Source organism: Scomber japonicus, chromosome 13, assembly GCF_027409825.1.
Source record: "Scomber japonicus isolate fScoJap1 chromosome 13, fScoJap1.pri, whole genome shotgun sequence".
Taxonomy (NCBI): domain Eukaryota; kingdom Metazoa; phylum Chordata; class Actinopteri; order Scombriformes; family Scombridae; genus Scomber; species Scomber japonicus.
The window spans coordinates 25017035-25038133 of NC_070590.1; the positions used below are offsets into that span (position 1 = coordinate 25017035).

Genomic DNA, 21099 nt, shown 5'->3' on the forward strand with positions numbered 1-21099 from the left:
AACTGAACTGCAGCAGAGTACTTTGTTTTATGGGCTTTGGACTTCTAGTGGGATTTGATTGTAATTCAATAAAAGAAATGTGTGACACTACATTTTTGTAGTCCAGATTGTTAGACAGATGCCTCCAGTTGCCCAGTTCAAACACATTTCAGTCATTTCACCACAGGCATATTAGACCTTTTTCACAGCAGTCGTTTTGACATGTCACAGTCCCAGTCTGAGAAAGCCATACTGGTGGTAAACCATCATGCGCTGCACCATCGTCACAAATTTGGAAATACTAATGAGATTAATTGCACCTGTGCTTCTCCTGCTTTGATATGTCAAAATTTATGCTGTAAAAAAAAAAGATCTGTTGTATGCCATGAAGGGAGAGACGTCCCCTTCAATTAACTCTATTAAGTGCCTGCACCTGACTGGAATGGGGGGCTGGGGAGAGGGGAGGGAGGAGATGCAGTTCACTGGGTTCACTCCATGTCGTTCTCACTTTTCTAACACACAGCTCAGCTGCTCAGCACACTGTTAAGTCAATTAATGAGGGAGAAAAAATTCAGACAGGCATTCATTCTTACTGAAACCTATCCCTACTGATACAGCAGCTCGATGACCATTTCTAACCACATTAGCATACACAGGAAAAAGTTCAAAATTCATTAATAAAAGTGCATACCTATTTTTAGCAAATTGTAAAGTATCTATAGAAAAACTCTCCTGGTAAGTTAAATAAAATTATACATTATTTCTGTGGGCTACATTATTCAATTGTATATACTGATACATCAATGTAGTGGCATAGTAGTGGTAGTTTAGTCTATAAGAATGCATTAACATTGTACGCTCTTATAAGCTCATGTTTTTTCATTTAAAATCTTAAAATATATAGTTACTAACCCTACAGTGCGGGACTTATGTCTCCCCCTTCTGGAAGAGAGTAATTTCAAAAACACTGTCAACACATGTTTACATTATAGCCTTCTGCCTACTGTAAAACGGTGAATAAATAATTATGAATGACCTTTACGAAATGACTCGTTTCGCTATCAGAATTTGATCCATTCAGTCTGATAACATTTGGAAAGTCTAGAGGAGCCTCTTTTATCACCATTCAAGTTAGCAAAAAGTTGACCGTAAATTGGCAGGTGCAGGAGACCCAACATGATATTTTTTTCTAAGGATGTCAAAGTCACGACCCGCCCTAGCCTGCCTCTGATTGGCTTACCCTGATATTCTTAACCTCACTCCTCATGCCTAAACCTAACCAACCCAACCCACAAAAGCAATGAGTACAGCCCATCAGAGGCAGAGTAGGGTGGGTCAAGTGCAAAGGCTAACATACAGTATGTGGTGCATTGGTCAAATCACTACTGTATTATCCTATTGAGAACATATTACTTCTCTTGGAGAAGACTAGGCAACTGCTACAGTGGCTATAGCAGTTGCCAGCAGATGTCTCTCTCCTCCAGTTGAAATAAAAATGACATCCTAATACTTCCTCACTCATCTTATTGATGATTCCTCATCTTTTTTTTCTTCACCCTCCTTACTCACCGCCTTTCCATATTTAATTCCATTCATATGTTTTCCCAACTTTGCATTTCATTCACCTTTGCCCCCTCACACTTAAATCGGTCATTTTGCACTTTCATCCTCTTCTTCTCCTTCACCCAGGCTCTGGCAGCAAAGACAGACTGTGTTTGGCCTGCTGATCCTGTTTATCCTCCTCTTCATTGCCTACCTTTTTGAAGGAACACACCAGAAGGTGACTGAATACTGTCTATATTTTTCCTAGTATATATTAACTCTACTTTTGGTGCCTTGGAGGGTTAGCGCCCTCCTCATTAGGCTGACCTAAGTTGTGACAAGGTAGTGAACACTCATTGTAAAACTGATGTAGGTTAAGCAAGTTTTGGGTCTGGGTTCATTAAGAGAGGGCATAATTTAATGGATTTTTTCTGTAGGTGGCTGCTAGCTTCTGAGTGCAAGTCTTCTCGCCATCCAAATCATTAAATATAATGTGGAAATGAACCGCAACAGGACAAAAGAAACACCTGTTTCAACTTTACCTACAATGACTCCTGACAGTTAAACCTGACCTCCTTCTATGCTGAAAAATTCTGAAATGGAAAGCTTCAGGATGTGTTAAAGTACTAAATAATCTATCAAATGATCATAACTATGACACGTCATTCAAAAAAAAATTACAGCTTGAGTGACTTCACGTGTACCATGATTGAAAACAGCTTTTTGGGTAACATTTTGGGAAAGTATGACGTATCCACACCATTTTTCGCATTCTGGGTAGTGTTGCGTGCTGTACATGCTGATGTAATTAGGCATATCAGACTGGTATGGGCTTGGAGAAAATTGCTGTGTTACTTTCGTCCTGTGTTACTTATGACTTGGTCCTCCCCTACATATTTGGGGCAGCTGTGGCTGAGGATGTACAGCGTGTCAACCATTCATCTCAGGGTATGTGGTTTAATTCCTGGCTAGTCAGGCCATTGCTGTGCATGGCAGTTAATGTGCCATTGCTGTGTGAATGGTTTAGTTGGAGGCCAGTTGTGCAGTGCTACATAAATGAAATCAATTTGGCATTTATGTAGGTTCCTTCATAGTGGCATGCATGATTCAATTTGAGCTATCCCACATGCCATAGAAATTGGGATTGGTACTGTAGGAATATGAGTGCCCATAAGAGTGCAGAGCCTGCATGGGCGTCATCTCCAACAAGTGTGTGCTTGTGTGAGTCTGCCTTCATAGTGTGGGCTTAATTATTAACTTCGCACAAAGCTCAGTTTTACCTGCAAACATTTTATGTTCACAGAGCAAACAATCAGAGCCAGGTAAACCACAGCACACTGTGCTGTAGATCTGAATAAAACCCTCCCCTCTCACATTTTGTGTTTTTCCTGCCATGAGCTGTAGCATTTTGAATCCCACTGCCATAAAAAGTTGTGTTTTTTTCAACATTAAAAAGCAGACACTCGGGAGTTGTGTAATCAGTTGTCAGTAACTGCATGTAACAATCGCCCACGGCTGGCACTGCACTTCCTAGCATTCTGCCAGTAAAGACAGAGGCAGTACGTGCTGTTTATGTTTTGCTGAGGTTTCCTGGGAAATGGAGTTCTCTGTCAGAGCCTCCCCCCTTTCCCCTCCCCAATTCCCTCCCTCCTTCCCGTAATCTACACACTCCATGCTTCCTCCTGAAAGCAACCTGTCTCTGCCCAAGGGAGGAGGTGTAAAGAGAGTGATAGATGTAGTGATAGTGCTGGATGAAGGAGGGACATAAAGAGAGAGATAGAGGGAGAGAGAGATAGAGAGATCTTGGCTTGTCTTACTTTGCTAGTTGTGTAAGAGCTGGCTGCCACCAAAAAGAATAATGGTGCTGTTCTTGTCAGTTTGCTGAACACTCCTACCCTACGGCTCTGTCCTCTCAACTCAACAACAACCTCTGTCTCTAAAGGTCTCTCTCTCACTCTCTCCCTCACTTTCTCTACCACTCACTTGCCCTCTCCCACCCTTTAAAGTGCCCTCAGTTTCACACACTTTCACTCTCGTACCTTCTCTCACTCTGTCTCTGTCCCTCCCCTCCTCTCTCTCTCTCTCTCTCTGTGTGTGTGTGTAACACCCCCCCTCCCCCGCGCCCCCCCCTCTCTTCTGTTTTCCTCACACTCTGTGCATGTGTCTCTGCCATGTGGTTGACCGTCCCTCTCTCTGGCCTCTGCAGTATGTGCGCTACATGGAGAAGAAGACGCTGTGGTGCGCTTACTGGGTCGGCCTGGGCATCCTCTCCTCGGTGGGTCTTGGCACCGGCCTGCACACTTTCCTTCTGTACCTGGTAAGACCACACATTTTTCTGCAACTCTTTCTCCACGACAAGTTGTCCACCACTTTCGCACCGCATCCACTTGCCTGCGCGTGTTATTGACAGAGCTGAAACTCAAACACAGTAGGATGATGATGATGGTGGTGGTGGTGCAGTGACGCAGGTCTCAAAACGCTTTGTTGACGCTGTTGTTGGGTTGTTGCTATGGCTTTAATAAGAGCATTATGAAGAGAAAAAAAGAAGCTTTTTGCAGGCTCCTCGTGCATTTGCACATGCATACGTGAGTATTGGTTTGTGCGCGCACGCATTTTGGAGAGGGGCGGAGATGAATAGGCGCTGTGGTAGCCGCACTGTTTTGACAGGCAGTCCAGGAACAATCGCACTCAGTGACCCCTCTGACTGAGTGCACATGAGGATAAAAACACCCCCACTACCCCCCCCCCCCCCCCTCCACTTCTTTCTCTGAGTTCTTTCTCTTTCCTTTCTCCCCGCTCTCCTGCTCCCCACTGTGTCCCTCACTCTCACTTTCTCTTACACCCCCCTTACTCATTTTCCTTCTTTATATCTCTCCTCTTACACCCCCCCACCCTCCTTGCTCACTCTTTCTCCCCCTCTCACCCCCGACTTTCGCTGTCTCGGTGAGTGTTTTTGCTCAGTGTTGGGTTTGTACTGCTGATCAGATCAGGGTCCCAAAACATCTGCCTGTCTTCCCAGTCCATCTGTCATCAGGGGAGTCCGTGTGCTCTCGCCCAGTGGAGCTGAACTGGAAACTTTGAAGTGCGTGTCCTCCATTCTGCTGTTTTTTAAAAGCTAAACTCCGGCGCTCCCAAATGTAATTTGCGAGTGCGTTTTTTCCTTCTTCTCCCTCAGTGACCCAGCTCACTTTTCCAGACGGTTTAAAAGTAGGATGCCACCATCTAGTGGGCGAGGCCGCTACTGCAAGTTGTGGTGTCATTGAGTTCATGACAGAACTTGGTGCTCCTTGCTGGAGCTGCTGTCGTGCTTCTTTTTTTTTATAGGGTTTGACTAATATTGTTTTTTAAAGGCCGATATTGCGGTAGATATTTTTAGCTTTAATTCACAGATCATGTTTTTGTGTGGATATTTAAATTAAAAAAAATGTTTTTAAGATATTTTATACTCAATAAAAATCACACTTTTAAGCAATCCGTGTTTCCCACAGAATGGACTTATTGTAGGGAGGAAATGCCTGTGAAACTGCATTTAGACCACAGGACTGCACTATAAACATTGAAACACTGCATGTCTATACAGATTGACAAACCTGAACCTGTTGATGGCAACCCACCTTGACAATAAAACAATAATAATAATTAGATGTTGGAGATGAATGTCTTTGATTAGCTGCTAACCCTAATATTGGCTTGAGGCATTAGTCTGACCATATTTGTTTATATAAAATCCTGTCCAATCTAGTATCTGCTTCCTCCCGTCAACTGTGAGCCTGAACCACAAGTAAGACACACAAAATCGACCTCAGAGAATCATAATTACACATCTTCTTTTCTGTGGAAGTGCTGTTTAAAGGAGCCTTTGAGATTCCTGCGTGATTTTGTAGATTTCTCCATCCTGAGATTTTTTTTTTCTGAAAGAAAAAAAAGTTTAGAATTTCTGTGGCAAGTGAGCACTGGGGAGTGCTGGCAGACATGTTGTCCTGTTTTTAAGAACTAGGACTGGGTCATTGATTTGTAACTGGGTCAACTGTACAAGTTCAGAGCACTTGTTCACATCTCCCCACAAACTTAAAAGTTTAACTCTTTCAGGCTGACCTTTCTGGCAGTGGTTTTCTCCCTCTACATATAGACTTGGGTGTTTACCAGCTCTTGACTCTTAATATTCAGGCTGATGCCCATTTCAGCAGTTGAAAAGAAGACCACTGTAGTTACCCTGTAAGTGATACAAGTACAAGTGCACCACTAGATATCCACACCAGCTCAGGAAAGGCTATAACATTTACTGCACAGCTTCTCATCCAGTCAACAATTTGGTGAAACACTTCACTGCATTTTCACTTCTGCAAACTGATTGTGGGGCATTGAACAGACCTATGAGTAGAGCTCAAACAATTAATTAATTAGTCGATCAACAAAAACAGTAATAATGTTCATAATAAATTAAAATATTTAAGTAAACAGAAAATCTCTGGTTCCAGCCTTTTAAATTAGAATATGTTCTAGTTTTCTTACTCTTTTATGACAGTAACCTTTCTTTGGGTTTTGGACTTGTGGTTTGACAAAGCAAGTAAATTGAAGATGTTACCTTAGGCTCTGGGAACTTGTAATGGAAGAAAATAGTATCAATATCAATCATTTACAACAATAATCATTAGTTTTAAGTGCAGTGCTGGATTATATTCTGCTGAAACATATTTTATATTCAAATTAAATCTATGATTTGCAGTGTCAGTAAATACCTCAGTCTTTTGGAGATTAATTCAAGCTACTGTGTTTGTAAATAACAAACTGATTCATAAATTGTCAGTAAGAGGTTTATAATCGGCCTTGGTCAGTACGATTAAAAGTCAGTAGAGGGTGCCAGTGGTCTTAGTATGTCTTTAAACTAGAAGAATCAGTGCAGATTACTATTGTAATGCTTTCCATGAGATGCTATATCATTATATTGATACCAAGTATTAATGTTTTTATGTACATAAAGGCTACAGCTGAAAAAAAATCATAAATAGTCTCTCTAGCAAATAAAGATCTGGAAAACAGAAGTGAGTTTGAAAGCTTTGGATTGTTCCTAAGTGATCTTTACAAATCTACTGTTTGAAAATGCACAACATATTTCAGCTTTTTATATGTTAAATAATAAAGACAAACACTAAATACTGAAAAGACTCCACAATATGTCACATTCTTGAAGAACATAATGAATCATAAAAGTGTGACAAACACATTTCATCGCGTGCCAGCTATTTTTGTAACATTAAATCAGCAGTTCTTTGGTACGCCTTTATAAGATGTGGGAAGGCAGGAATACTGGCCGGTCTAATAACTATTAAGGTCCTCTGTAATGCTATTTTCACATGACATAACATGTGACTCTGTGTTGTCATATGACTTCCTCTACCTTCCAAGCTGTCATCATGTGTCTGTCCTTTTCATGACTTGTTTAAAAGACTTAACTCCTTGACTGAAGTTAATTCTTTCATTTCCTGCAGTTACAGTAAGTGTGTGGCCACTTTTTTTTCTCTCTCTGTCTCGGCACAGTGCTAATTTGACACTTTCTCTTAAACCCGTGAGAAACAGATACGACTGCTTTTATATCATTCTCTGCTACTAAATGTTTTGTGAGAAATGAGCACACATCTTTAGCGGCTGGCAGGAAGCAGTTAACATTATGTTATGACATCACTGCAGAGCCGCCAGTAGAGGGAGGTGCAGAACCAGTAACATGTTAACCATCCCAGTCAATGAAACCAGAGCAGAAGTGGCAGCTCTCCTGTTCCCTGACATGGGCAATTGCTGCCCTGTGTCTCCTCTCTGTGTTTGCGTCCCGCTGAGACTGCGGGAGATCATTGTACACGGACAGGACTGGTTATTGGAGGAAGATAAAACCCCGCAACTCAGGCGTAAAGAAGGGGGGAGAGAAAGAGGGGAAAAAAAGCACACTTCTTGGCACACCATCAAGTGTATTTTATCCAGCTGCTCTCAGGGAGAAGGTAGTGGGTGGGTGCTTACCATACAGACCATGAAAACAATAAAATCACACAGGAACACTGGAGGGATCTCATTTCGGCAGGGGCTGTGGAGGCGAGGATCAGCACACATGCACGCACACGTACACACATTAAGAGTCCTGCACCTGTGCGTGAGCCTGCCGTAATGATCGTGAGGATGACAATTATGAGAGGGGACCGGCTTGCATCCCCACTTAGATTTTGAAGCATTTGTTTTGTAGTGATAACTGGTGTCACTGCCCTCCATAAATCCTCTTTTAACTGAGAAGGGGTTAGCCATGAGTGCGACTCTTGAAAGCTTGGGAATGCTGTAAATATTTTAGAAGAGAGCTCATCTGAGTCATCCACCATTAAATTACTTTCAGTAATGGCTGTTGCCATTAAGTCATTATGGGCAGCATGAAAATTGTTGTGCTCAACGTTAAATCAACAGCAACAAAGAATTAAAGTCATTATAATTGAAGCCGCGCACGTTGCTGTTTACATACAGTAATAGCAACTAGGGTAGTCTTTTTTCTCCCTCTCTCTCTCCCTCTTAGCTTTGTGCTGTTTTATGAGTGAGAGGTGTACATGTTGTGTCTTCCTGGGATCGTAAATGTAAAGAGCCACCGAGGGAAAAACAACATGATTGGACAACAGAAAATTTAAACCATATTTGTATGTTTATGACTCACAATTTGCAGCCCCTTGTCTTTCAAAAAAGTAAACCAGCATCTCATCGAAATAAAGAAACATTCTGTAGTTTTCTATATTCAGTTTTATTTTAGGATTGCTAAATTACAGGTTTCACTGGAGGTTTGTGTAGAATATACAGATTTTCCCCAGCAACCCCCCTAAAATTAAGTTTTAGCTGTTAGCAATTACCAGGAGCACAGCTTTAATTAGCAGCAGGTCTGAGAGTGCAGCTTCCACACACTGTCCCTGCATGGTTGTTACTATCACACTCTCAGAGCTCTTAAAGTTTCTCCCGCTCAGATGCTGTTATACAGTTAGGTACAGTCCACCCACACATTCACAGTCTGACAAGAACATGTGGGTGAAGGAAACTTGGTCACAGCATGGCAGGATGGCAGGGTATCAGACAAAGGACTGGCGTGTGTGTGTGTGTGTGTGTGTGTGTAGCAGCCCCCCCCCCCCCCCCCCCCCATTCTATCACCTGACCATTGTGTGTGTGTTTGTCGCTTTTATAGTCACGGTAAAGTCTTCCCCCTTCACTCACCTGACCATTGTGTGTGTGTGTGTGTGTGTGTCGCTTTTATAGTCACGGTAAAGTCCCAGAAACAAACAATGGAGCACCTTCACGTTCACATAGACGGAAACCTGGTTGCTTTTGTTTGAGATGTGACTCACATTGTCCTGCTGCTCTGTATGACCTGGGATAAAATTTCCAACACTCATAAGTGTTGATTTTCTTTCTGTCACTTGACAAGTTTTGATGAGAAAGTCGTCTTTGAAGTCAGACTTGATAAAGCTTACGGGGTCGGCTGTTCAGAACGTGTCACTCTGATGGGAGTGGAAATTCCTATTATATTGATTTAGAATTAGATTTCAGCAGCTGTGGTGCATGAATGTAGTGAATATTTGTTTTAATGTACCCCCTCTGGTGTTTGTTTTTCCCCTTTTCTTCCCTTCTTTTTTAATAATTACTGTCATTAATATTATTTTATTATTATTATTATTATTTCACCAATTGTACAATGGGAGTTAATGTAATAGATTTATTTTTAAAATATTGTTTATCATTATTGTTTATTAATATGCATACATCAGCTATATGTTTTTTTCTAAGTATGCATACACAAGTTTTGCATTCATTTTTATAAAATGTTGAAAATTCAAACTTGTATTATTGAAGAAAAAATTGTCTGTGTAGATTTTCTGTGTTAAACATGACTCAGCGTAGCATAATCCCTCCCGTGTTCACCAAAGTGAGAATCGACACCTTGCATGCATGTTACCTGGAACATGAGTGACACATCAGGATCAAGTTCAGTGGTTCTTTGAAAAGCTGAAAAGCACCTCTTGACTCACTCACTGGCTGGCAGTAATGGATCTCCCGCTTTAACTTCAACACCTCTTAAATTCAATTTGAAGTCATCAATTTTTAACTACATCTAGATAGTGTATCCAAACTTTATCGCTCGGTTTTGATCCCGCCACTACTGAACAGGCAGTATTACTTACATACCGTAAAGATACGTCGGTTGGGGATTTTTACACACTGCTCATAAGTTATGTAGTTACATCTGCTTGTGGAGGGAATTGTCTAAGTTTGGGTTTGAATATGAAATACCACAAAGGGCTTTTACTTCCTTTTGCGGAAAAAAACAAGAAGAAAAGGAAGCAGCACAATTACTTTCATTCATAATTTTTAAGTAATTCATTTTCTTCCTCATAAGGTTGGAGACATGGATCTGCCCAAAACGTCTTGTGCCTTACTCATCTTCACCAAACTCCTTCAAAGACAAATACCAGAGAGATTTGTGAATGGGAGCTTTGTGTGTGCGTGTGTGTGCGCACATGTGTGTGTGTGTGTGTGTGTGTGTGCATGCACTGTTTCTAATAGCTTCTCAATCTTAACTGTCACACCTCAGCCATCCAAGGCATGCGTCTGACTGTCTGTATCTTTGAGGCCCCAGGAGTCCTGTTAATACCAAGTACAATAACCATTCACACCACACACACACACAGCCCACAGGAAGCAAATCCCATGCCAAGTGGGCTTAGCGTGTAGCCAGTGTGGAATGGCACCAACAACCCTGCCAGAACAAGCCAAACTTGACCAGACCAAACCAGAGTGCTGCTGGCAGACTGCAGGTCTCAGGTTTTGTGAAACAGTTTTAAATTCTTCCATGAAGGTCACCCGTCACACCATAACACCCCCTTAGGTGGGTCGCTGCATCAGCCTCCTTTCGCCCCTGATGGACTTTGAGTGGGGACTTTTTAACTCCAACATTTCGCTCCCCAACAGTAGTTTTTGTTGGCAAAGATGAAACACACTCAAAGAAGGGATGAACAACCACTGTGCTTCGATGTAATTCAGCCCAGGCATCGTCACACTTCAAGAGAATGTAAGACGCATCAGCTTAAACATTGATGTTTTAGATTATAGTTTACATTTTTATTGTAAAAAAATATTATTTTCCTCATCAATAAAAAAAAAAATTCTGACATATTATAATATGTCAGAAAATCATTTCTAAATTGCCCATCACAATTTTCCAAATCCCAAGGATTGTTGGTGGTTTTGTTCAATTAACAATCTACAGCCAAAAGTTTTTCAGTTTGCTATAATATAAAACAAAGCAGCAAATATTTACAGTTAATAAACTGGAACTAGAGAAAGCTCTACATAAAAATAACTTTTGGTTAATTCAGAACTTTGTTCTTTGTCACCCACATTTGATCTAGTATTTCCCCAATGAGGTTAGCAGATTGCATATAAACTAGTTGATACATTAATTAATTCAACTGTAGCTGATAAAGAGCAAACAGGCTGGCAGTAATAGGCAAACAAGTTTCATCAGTCATCACTGAAATGTATCGCTCATTAATAATCCGTGACTCAAATGGTAATCCCAACACTGTAACATCTTTGCAAAGAAACACAACATCAGCTTTTACTTTCCACATGTGCACATCGTTAATTAATTTGATTTACCACTGTACGTTCATATTTCAACATTAAATATGCAGACAATTTCAAACTATCTCCGCTTTGGATTGAAATGAAAGTGTTTTGAGTGCATAATCATCGCTCAGTGGGGGGTCAGTATGAGTATCTGTCTGCTAGTCAGGGAGAGGTTTCTTAACATGAAGTCATATGGAGAAACCACATGGATAAATCACTGAGAACAGCCCCTCAAACCTCTGGCATTTCACAGTCTGTGTGTGTGTGTGTGTGTGTACGTACATATACACGCTTACCACTCACTTCTAAACCAGGGACCTGTTAATGACTGGACTGTCCTGTGGCTGTGGTCACTGAGAACTGGTCAGTTTATGGTCACCCATTAATGTCTGGTTTGGGGCTTTGGAAACAACTACATTTGACACCATAAACTAACAAGAGGAGGCCACGCCATGACTGGTGTCTGGGACGATTATGGTTCACATCTGCCAGGGTCTCTTGATTTAAAAAGAATTAATTAGGGATTGTATAATTCCCCTTTTCAATTTGGATCTCTTTGATCTTGGATAAATTAAAGTGTAGCCTAGTTCCCAACATTTAAATGAGGAAGGCATACAGGAACCTTATTCAGTGTTTTTTCACTGTATTTATAACCTGGTCGCAGCTGACATTTTTCATCTGACTGTTGTGAGTTACCGCTTCCTAACAGAAATGTACTGTATTTTGAAATTTTAGGTGATACATGATGAAATGACATCATGTGCGTTCACTCATCCACATCTGTTTCCCCATACAGACTGAACCAGATTTATTCATTTAAAATGTAAAAAAACCCCTCCTTGCACAAACTGCATTTTAATTAAAGTCATCAATACACTTCTACATTATGCTATGAGTGTGTTTCTTCTCAATAACGTCATCACCATGGCACATAAGGTCACAGACATAGGAAAGTATTATTTATTATATTAAATGTTCAAAGTTTCAAAACTGCTATAAGAATGAGTATGTGCCATGTGGATCAGAGACGGTGGTCGACACCCTTTGTCAGTAGCTGTTCTCAGCAGCAGCTATTTGCCAACCAGCTTTCACATCCTCCTTCAGCAGGCACATTGACACACACTTTATTTTTGCTGTGGCACTGACAGGAAGCTCCTTTCCCTGCATGCGCTTTAGCAACTGCCAAGCTCGTGTTCTGATCCCTGTGACTTGTCCAAGACTGAGGTTAAAAGAACCATTACAAATGAAAATTCATTTGTTATTAGCTCACCGTCATCATGTCGAACTCCTCAGAAGTTCAACTGGGCACTGACTATGAATTAGCCAACGTAGCCCCACACTACAAAATATGGCCCTGTTATCTTAAATAGTTCATCACAGGGCTGTTAAAGAGCTGTTGGGGCTAACTCAGCATGTGATTGGCCCTCCTATCAGCTTCAGTGACATTTTAAGGGTGCCTTGTGGAGTTTTACATAAACAAAAGTTTGGTTAACATTCAGTGATTGAACAAATGCTTTTCTTTCCTCATAAAACATTTACAAAGTTGATTTTTGAAATATTTAAGTGCTGCTATGTTCAAATCCATGTTTGCTAGCTTGCAGTTTTCTTCACAGCTTTTGAAGGCACATTGCATGGATGTTCAGTATTAAGAGAGCTGGTATACGGTGCCACCTCTCAAAAACTACGAGCAAAGTTTTTTTTACCAGTGGCCACTCACAGTATTGCAGAAAAAAATCCTTTGTGGCCCAAATAGCTTTTCCCCCTTGCAAAACAGTAGATTGCACACCTCCAACTTCAGACAAGATCAATTGTTACCATTTGTATTATAGAATTTAAATCCATGAAGGTTATATGTTGGAACTTCCCCACAGCCTGGAAAAGTGATTTTTAAAAGTTCATGACATCATCCTAATTTAAAGTCTATGGGCTGGATGGGGACTCATGGAAGCACCCAATGGGATAAACACTACTGCAGAGGACTGCATAATGCAGAAGAAAACCCAGAGGCTAGATCATTTTTGGGCTTATGCGACAGGGAAGCAATTGTAATTCAATTGAATAGGTACCATTTTTGAATCTGGTATGCAGTTCCTATAAAATGGCACTAAGCTTGGGCGGAAGCTATTTTGTCATACCTTCCTGACACTACGCTGGGTTGTACAATATATATAAAAAACTGCCTGACTGTATGACACTGTCTAGCCTACAATACTGTGTCTAACATGCAATTAGTCTACTTTGACAAGTCTTGCTGGGTTTAAATACTTATGGCCCACAGAATAATGAATAGATAGGAAATATGCGCTCTTGTTCCATAGATTCTAGCTGGAGGACAAAGGCTATTGCGGTGAAGGAATTTCCCCTGCAATGATTGAGGGTGGCTCAACAGTGTTATATGCAGGCTACCAGCTTACTCTGATTATGTGTCGGCCGAATGGAGCAGCAATGAGTGACGAACATGGAAAACAAATTGTGTTGTGACTGTAAACAATGTTCGCCTACAATCTATTCCCCTTAAACGTGGGATTAATAACAGATTTTGACTGGCTGGACATGCCTTAATATTGTCTGATTAGTGGAAAACTACTGTGCGGTGAAACAAGAAGATCCTAACCTCATGGAACAAAGGAAAAAAATGAACACAGCAAGGTTTTGGGGGTTGCTTGCCATCCACCGCGGTTGGCCTGACAATAGCGCAATATTTCAATATTACAGTTATTGTGACAGCCCTATGAAGGACCTGATGACTTGTTGCTGTGGCTAACACTGACACATCAGTGGGTTGAAGGGAGATGATGTGCAGGTGGTGGTGACAGACTGGCAGTAGAATAAAATCAGATGGCTGATAAATTGATTTTGTGTTTGGAAGAGGTCATCTCAAGATAAAATTAATATGTTGCGATATATTCATTATTTCATACCGCTCGCAGTCGCCATTTTTCTCAGCTCAGCTTCCTGTTCCACCAGCAGAGACTGGCCTCTGGTGGTGCATGCTGTGCACTACAACACATCACCTCAATACAACATCTCCTTATCAGTCTAATAGAAAGAGTAGCTCCTGTATTTTTGCCACATCTCGAAATACAATCCCATAGCGTAATACCTTGTTACCGCCCAAGCCTACATAACACACTGCTACATTTCCTGGCACATTACCACCATGAACAGAATGAGTAGCAATGCATATACTGTGTCCTTGTGCATATGCTAAAACATGGCTCCATAGCATTACTAGTGATCAGAGAATCCACAGGATGCCTTTAACTCAGAAGACAATTTGATATAAGTTTAATTTTCGGGACTATTCCTTTAAACATCTCATACTGACTCTCACAGTGGTTGCTTGACAGTAGCTCTCTGTCATGACCCATATACTCTCACTGACATATGCTCTGTGCAATAGTAATAATATATTGTCAACACACACAAACATATATTATTACCAGAACCAAACAGTGTGTGTCTCCTCAGAGTCTGTGTGGATGTACTCATACCCAGGAGTGGGGATCCCACTCGTTTTGGAGGCCAGGCGTTGGCTTGTGCACGTCACCACAGGAATGCCAGCAATGTTGCCTCCATTGTGGATCCCAACGGGTCAGAAAGAGGAAATTTGTGCCTCTGTGAGTATTGTTGTGTATTTTAGTGGCTACAGACATCATCAACATTTGGCAGATCTCAAAGTAGACACGGCTAGGAGGTGAAATAGGTCAGCACACACACACATATACTCTCACCATTATAACTAGTAAACGATGTAAAAGGTGAAACAATGGTTTCTCTGAGCAAGACAAAAAAATAAACCCCCCACTTCCCCCCCTGTCTTTTGTTACTTTTTCCTGTCATTAATCATCTACTATACCTCCCAAAAGGATGAAATGTGTGTTTGTGTGTCAATGTGTGTGTGTGCCACAATGTCAGAAACAAAATGAGAGAGAGGGCAGCTACCTGGATGTTGTGGGCTGGGCTGCAGATTAATGGTGAGTCACTTGAACAACATGAGAGGGTTTTTGTGTAAGGTGAGAAGCAGTGACAGAGCATTACACAGAAGGAGAGAGCGAGGGAGAGCAGGTACACACAGTCACGCAACGCTTTCTGTTGGCAGGCTGTCTGTGTGTGTTTGGTAAACACACATAACCAGAGATAGAGTTGGAAGGTGTAAGCGAGAGGAATAAAGTCTTCCTTGGCCACCAAACATTTTGCTTGAGGTGTGTGTGTGTCTGTGTGTCAGGGCAGTGAGATCCCACTGGAGAGTCAGCGGAGAGGATATGAGGGTTGGGAGTATCCAGTCTGACTGGGTCAGTGCTGGGAGTTTCTTGACATCTCTCTCTAGGTCATGAGAGATTTTCTCATCTGTCTTCTGCCTCTAAAAGAAATCAAGTGTGTGAACATCAGATGTTTTTATCATTACTAATACAAATTAGTGTATTCCACTAAAAGCTTTAACACCAGAATCCTGCAGAAGTGTGAGCCCAACTTTCAACCGTTGACTGGCTTGCTTATTAGCATTGCGTGCACAAGAAACTGATGTGTCAACTAAAGGGGGTGCACTGTATACAAAGATATTGCTCAGACGCCACTGTCCTCCCCTCCCACGTCCCATCCTGTCCTGATCCGTCCTGTCTTGTCCTATCCTGCCTCTCGTCCAATGCCGCTCCGGAAGTTCCGGCCCCACCCGAGGTTTTGCCAGATTGCTTTGGTTTTTCATTGCGTAATGCCAAACTACCCTCGTGCGTCACTGGGAGCACCCTTCCTACACACACATACTGTACGCATGAGTGTAAACACATACAGTGTACACGCAGAGTACACATGACCCGCTTACATCAGCCCACTCTGTGGACCTGCCTTTATTTACAGGGATCATACTGCTGTACTGACTTGTTTGATCATCTGTGCCGTCTCAGCTCTGTGTAGATCAGTACTCAGTGTGTAACATGTGGTTTTACAGAGGAAATGCAAAGTTACATGACCTTTTCTTCCTGACTGGATCCTGTTCAGTATAAAACTTAATCAAACATTGTGCTCTCAGACGATGTTATCAAACTTATTGTCATAATGAGTCAGTGTGGAATGACCAGCGGCCATTTGTACACACAGTTTCCTTGTTCCTCTCAGACAATAACCTTAATAATAAATTTCTGCTTCAGGAATAGTGTAGTTTTCACACAAATTGTTGTACTTTTTATACACTGTTCTGTTCAGCAGGCCAGCACTTTGCTTTGTCCTTAACAGGAAATGTAATCACCATTAAGCACAAGTGCACTACATGAAATTACCCCTCAAAACAGGTGTGTTAAATGACATTCAACCAATTAATGATAATTTATTTCAACTCTTTTGTAAGAAAGCAATGAAATGTTAAATTGCTTATGTTTAAAATAACAGAGGTGCAGTTAGAGAAAGGAGATTTCAAATTAAAAGTGGGTACTGTATTTCAAAATGCCAGTAGTGTTGAAATGCAGATTTTCCCTCTTGATATGTACATTTTGGCATTTCTGTGTGTAATTTAGTTTAATTGTAAGTGTGTGTGTGTGTGTGTGTGTGTGTGTGTGTGTGTGTGGCCGTAGGAGTTTCTCTACATAGCGGCATTGTAGATACTGGGACGACTTGTTTCAGGGTTTGCCGAGTTAAGATCACAAAGCTGGCAGCTCAACAAACTTTCAGCGTGCACCAGAAATCCAACCTGCTCCTCTCGTCTTGCCTTTGATTCTTCTGTTTTCTCACTGGAAGCATAATTGAAACGAGTAAATAAACAAGAGCCTGGAATGTAAACTAGACCAGGCCCTCTCAAAGACAGCGGGGTCCTTAAAAATGCAAATTTGTCTCATTCTTACAGCAGGAACAGTCAAACATTAATAAACTCTGTCTGAAGTCTGAATTTAGACTTTTTATTCTGCTGCTCTTTTCATCATTATTGCATCTTATGCATGGCTCTCCTGACAGTATATGCAGAGATGGGCACATGGCTATACTCAGCTGTGTGTGTGTGTGTGTGTGCGTGTGTGTGTGTGTGTGTGTGTGTGTGTGTGTGTGTGTGTCACCTGGGGAACGTGGGGAGAATCATGCTTTTAAATCCCTTGTTTTTGTACACACCAAATAGTTTCTATCTACCAGCTTTGGTTTCCAACGTTGATAATTTCCGCCTGGGGCCCTTTGTTCTTTATCTGTTGACACTTTCCCTCCTCCTGTAAGTTTTGAAAATGTATGAAGCATCTTATTTTGCATAATGCTCCAACTTTGTCATCACTGTGTGTTTTTCCATATTTCCTAAAGGCGTATTTAACTCATACAGGAAGGAAACAGGAGGTGCATTTACTCTTTATGCTTATTTAAATTAAAAAGCAGAGGAAGAGTTTCACAGCTGTAGGAACTTTATTAGACAGCCCAGATACAATACTTGCCCACATATAACTGTCTTTGTGTTCACAGTTAATATTTGACTCATTCTCCCTACGCCAAGGGGTCTTCCTCTGACTCAAAACTACTTTCAGCAGGTGGACTCACTCCTACACAGTTTTTCAGTTTTTCACTACTTTCTCTTAATCTTCTTCTTTGTCCAACTTTCTCACTGTCTTTCTCAGGGACCACACATTGCATCGGTGACCCTCGCAGCTTATGAATGTGGCACTGTGGATTTCCCCGAGCCACCCTATCCGGACCAAATAATCTGTCCCCAGCAGGAAGCAACACCACCAGGCTCTGATGCTGAGCATGTGGGTGCGGGGGGCGCAGGGGTGGAGGCGGGGTCAGCAGCCCTCCAGGGAACCATCTCTCTCTGGACCATCATCTCCAAAGTCCGTCTGGAAGCTTGTATGTGGGTGAGTGTCTGTTGCACACTGGCTGTGCACACTGTAGACCGGAAGAGCTAAAGAGCAGCCAAATGCACAGAGTTTAGCTTATCTAAATATTTCTCATGGCTCAGATTTGGTCACAGTTTGCATTGACCTTGAACATTGGCCACAGCTTTGAGCATTATTCATGTGCATGTGTGCTTTGAAATATTGTTGCTGTCAGGTGAAAACCTCATATCTCCCTAATGCCAGTTTCTCAGGAGCTAAGAAAAACAGTCTTGTTTTCAGATTGACCACCATGCATTTTTGAATTTATCCAGTGGGTTTTGAAAGGTGTCATTAGTCAGAGGGTGGTAGAAACATGAAAATCACCAAAATTGAAGGCTTTTACGATACCCAGTTTTCCAAGGGCAGGGTCAACCTGCCAAGGACTCCTAATAAGGGCTCAAATCAAACTATGATTTTTTTCATAGGTAACATCTAATTTAAGATGTAGTAAGAGAACAGTGAAAAAGGTGAAAACTTAGCCATTCTTGTAGTATTTGCTCTCTGTTAGCATAATAATACACAGAATTATTCAAATCATTTAGATCTTTCTTTGACACTTTTTTTAGTACCTCCACCGGTAAACGCTAAATTATAAAAAATTTGCATTTATACTGTGGGTGCGAATGCATTCATTGATAACTAAACAGCTTGGAAAACCCCAGCAACTTACCATGAATTTCCCCTGTGCAGCCTTGGTGGTTTCACACCTCTAACCAGCCTTGTGGCTTCTGAGAAAAATGACATCCTTTCAGTCTACAACCTTTTTTAAGAGAGAGAACACAAACACCTTTTTTAAGTTTATTGTTTTAAATAACACGCTAACCTTCATGATGTCAGCGTTTCTTCTTAAATGTTGAACTATAATTAGATAATCAGCAGCCGTCTACCTTTGTGTCTAGTTAGCTTAGACCGGGACTCTGGTGGCTTATCAATGACTCATGTCTCAGAGTTACCATGAAACCACTGACAATGTTCTGTACTACTATTACACACACACTCACACACGCTCACTCATGCATGTGCGACGTATATAAAAACGTATGCACGGAAACATGTCACAGATATCTAGAAGTAACACTCCGTTATCGACTTCTTTGTGACTTTTCATGTCCACTTTTATCATCTTTTTTTTTTTTTCGTCTGAGTTTCTCTTCCATTTTTGCAACCATTACTGAGAAAGCCAGAACTGTCAAATATTGAGAAAAGAGAACTTGCTTACTGATACATGACATGAGTATATCATTCTTTGGTATCTGTTTCCCTGTTCTGAATAATGTGGAAAGGGCTGACCTGAAGGGGAAATACACATCCCCAGCTACTTCTTTACCACCACTGGTTACAGGAACCAGACAGTCTTTTAACAACCTGATTTGTGCTGCAATTGGTCTTCATGCTTCCTCATTGTATGTGATACATTAACTATGCACATATACACATGCACATTTATAAAATAGCCTTTGTGAAAGTGAAAACTAGTTGGTTATGCTCATATTAACAAATTTGTGTGTGTGTGTGTGTGAGTGTGTGTGCGCATAAAATCACCGTCTGTATGTTTGATTTATGACAGCAACATGGCTTCAAACTAGTGTCAAATTCACTCTGAGCCAAGTTTCAGCCACACCAACAGCCACCACCATAATCTGAAGGTGTGATATATGAGTCTGTGTTTGTGTGTGTGTGTGTGTGTGTGTGTGTGTGTGTGTGTGCCACCCAATCCCTTTGGATTCACCACCACCTCCCACTTACAACCACACCCCTGTAACCCCAGCCTGGCATTGCCTCCACTGAGGCTTGTCAGCTTTACAGTTGGAGACACCTGTTGCGCCCATGGTTTCAAAGCACCCACACCAACATTCCCCCCCTCCTCCTGCCAGCCTCCCACCTTCTGGAATACGCTGGTGATGAGGCATTCCCCTCCCCACCACCACCACCATCATCACCATCACCACCACCACCACTTCTTCTCTCACTCTCTCCTTTCTCTCTTCTCTCTCTTTGTCCTTTTCTGTTCCCTCTTAAAGCCTCTCTGTCCACTATTGCAGCTCCCTTAAGTGCTCCACTTCAAACACCACCACTGTGCAGGTGGACATATTTCACTGCCCTCCACACAAACACACACGCACACGCACACTCACAAACAGAGGCAGAGCTATTGAATGGAGCAGCTGCCAGGGAGATTAAGGCACGTCTCCATTATGAGAAAAAACTGGCAGATTTCATCAAAGACTGCAGTGTTAACAAGAGAACAGGGTGTCCAGATTAAAGATGCAGTCTGCCAGGTTTTGGGATAGCACCGCCTCCTGAGAATGATTGTTTGGGCTTGTTGTCGCTGCCATGGTTGCTAACTACCCACTAATCATCTTCTGGCTAAGACATCCCACTACATGCAAGTAATGTGGCTGTGATTAGCTAGTTATGTTCTTCTGGGAGAGAGATTCAAGCTGTGATTTTGTGTGGGTTCCACCGAGACAACTGCATTTCAGAGCAGAAACTTCGTTTCCTCTCTGCTTTGCATATTAGGATGGTAGGGATGCGCCTGGGCTTGAAATCTTCCAAATGTCATCTGTAATTGTAACTTACACTAACTGTATCCTTAGCATCTTCTCTCATAGCCCTTGCACCCCTACTCTTCCCCCGTGCCTGGAAACATTAAAGTAATGAGCTGTGAGCAACTCCAAAAACACTGCATTTCTTGGCGGCTGTTTTCATTGTGTTAATTAAGTCTGTAGCCCTCACCCCCTCACCCCTTACTCCCTCCCCTCCCCTCCCCTCCCCTCCCTCCACTCCTCCCTGTTCTCATGTTTTGGCGGTATGAACTTGGTGAACCAACCCAAGTGCTGTGGATTTATTTCCCTCAAATCACTTCCGCTTTCTTCCTGTTAAGCCCCCCACCTCAATCACACAGGCTCCACCGCTTTACAGCTACAAGCTCCTTTTCGGCTGTTAAATATCGATATCTCTGTTCCTTTAGGCTATTTAACACTTCTTACATTTTCCACAAATAGTGCATTCCACATGTCCGAAGTAGATTTTCGAACAGTGCAGCGTGTTGATATGCTGTTTAGAGGTGGCATCTGGTTTTTCACCTTCCTTGGGCCTT

General features: G+C 41.8%; 1 protein-coding gene across 3 annotated transcripts in view; it reads left to right on the forward strand.

The window, feature by feature from the left end:
• LOC128371353 (vacuole membrane protein 1-like) overlaps nucleotides 1–21099 on the forward strand; it is a 58418-nt gene that overhangs the window by 3877 nt on the left and 33442 nt on the right. For 2 of the 3 annotated variants that reach the window (XM_053331657.1, XM_053331656.1), the window contains exons 3-4: nucleotides 3728–3838; nucleotides 17742–17978. In XM_053331657.1, coding sequence (XP_053187632.1) covers nucleotides 3728–3838; nucleotides 17742–17978 — 348 coding nt within the window. Of the gene's footprint in view, nucleotides 1–1668; nucleotides 1760–3727; nucleotides 3839–17741; nucleotides 17979–21099 lie in introns of all 3 variants that reach the window. The other variant, XM_053331658.1, reaches the window with a different exon arrangement.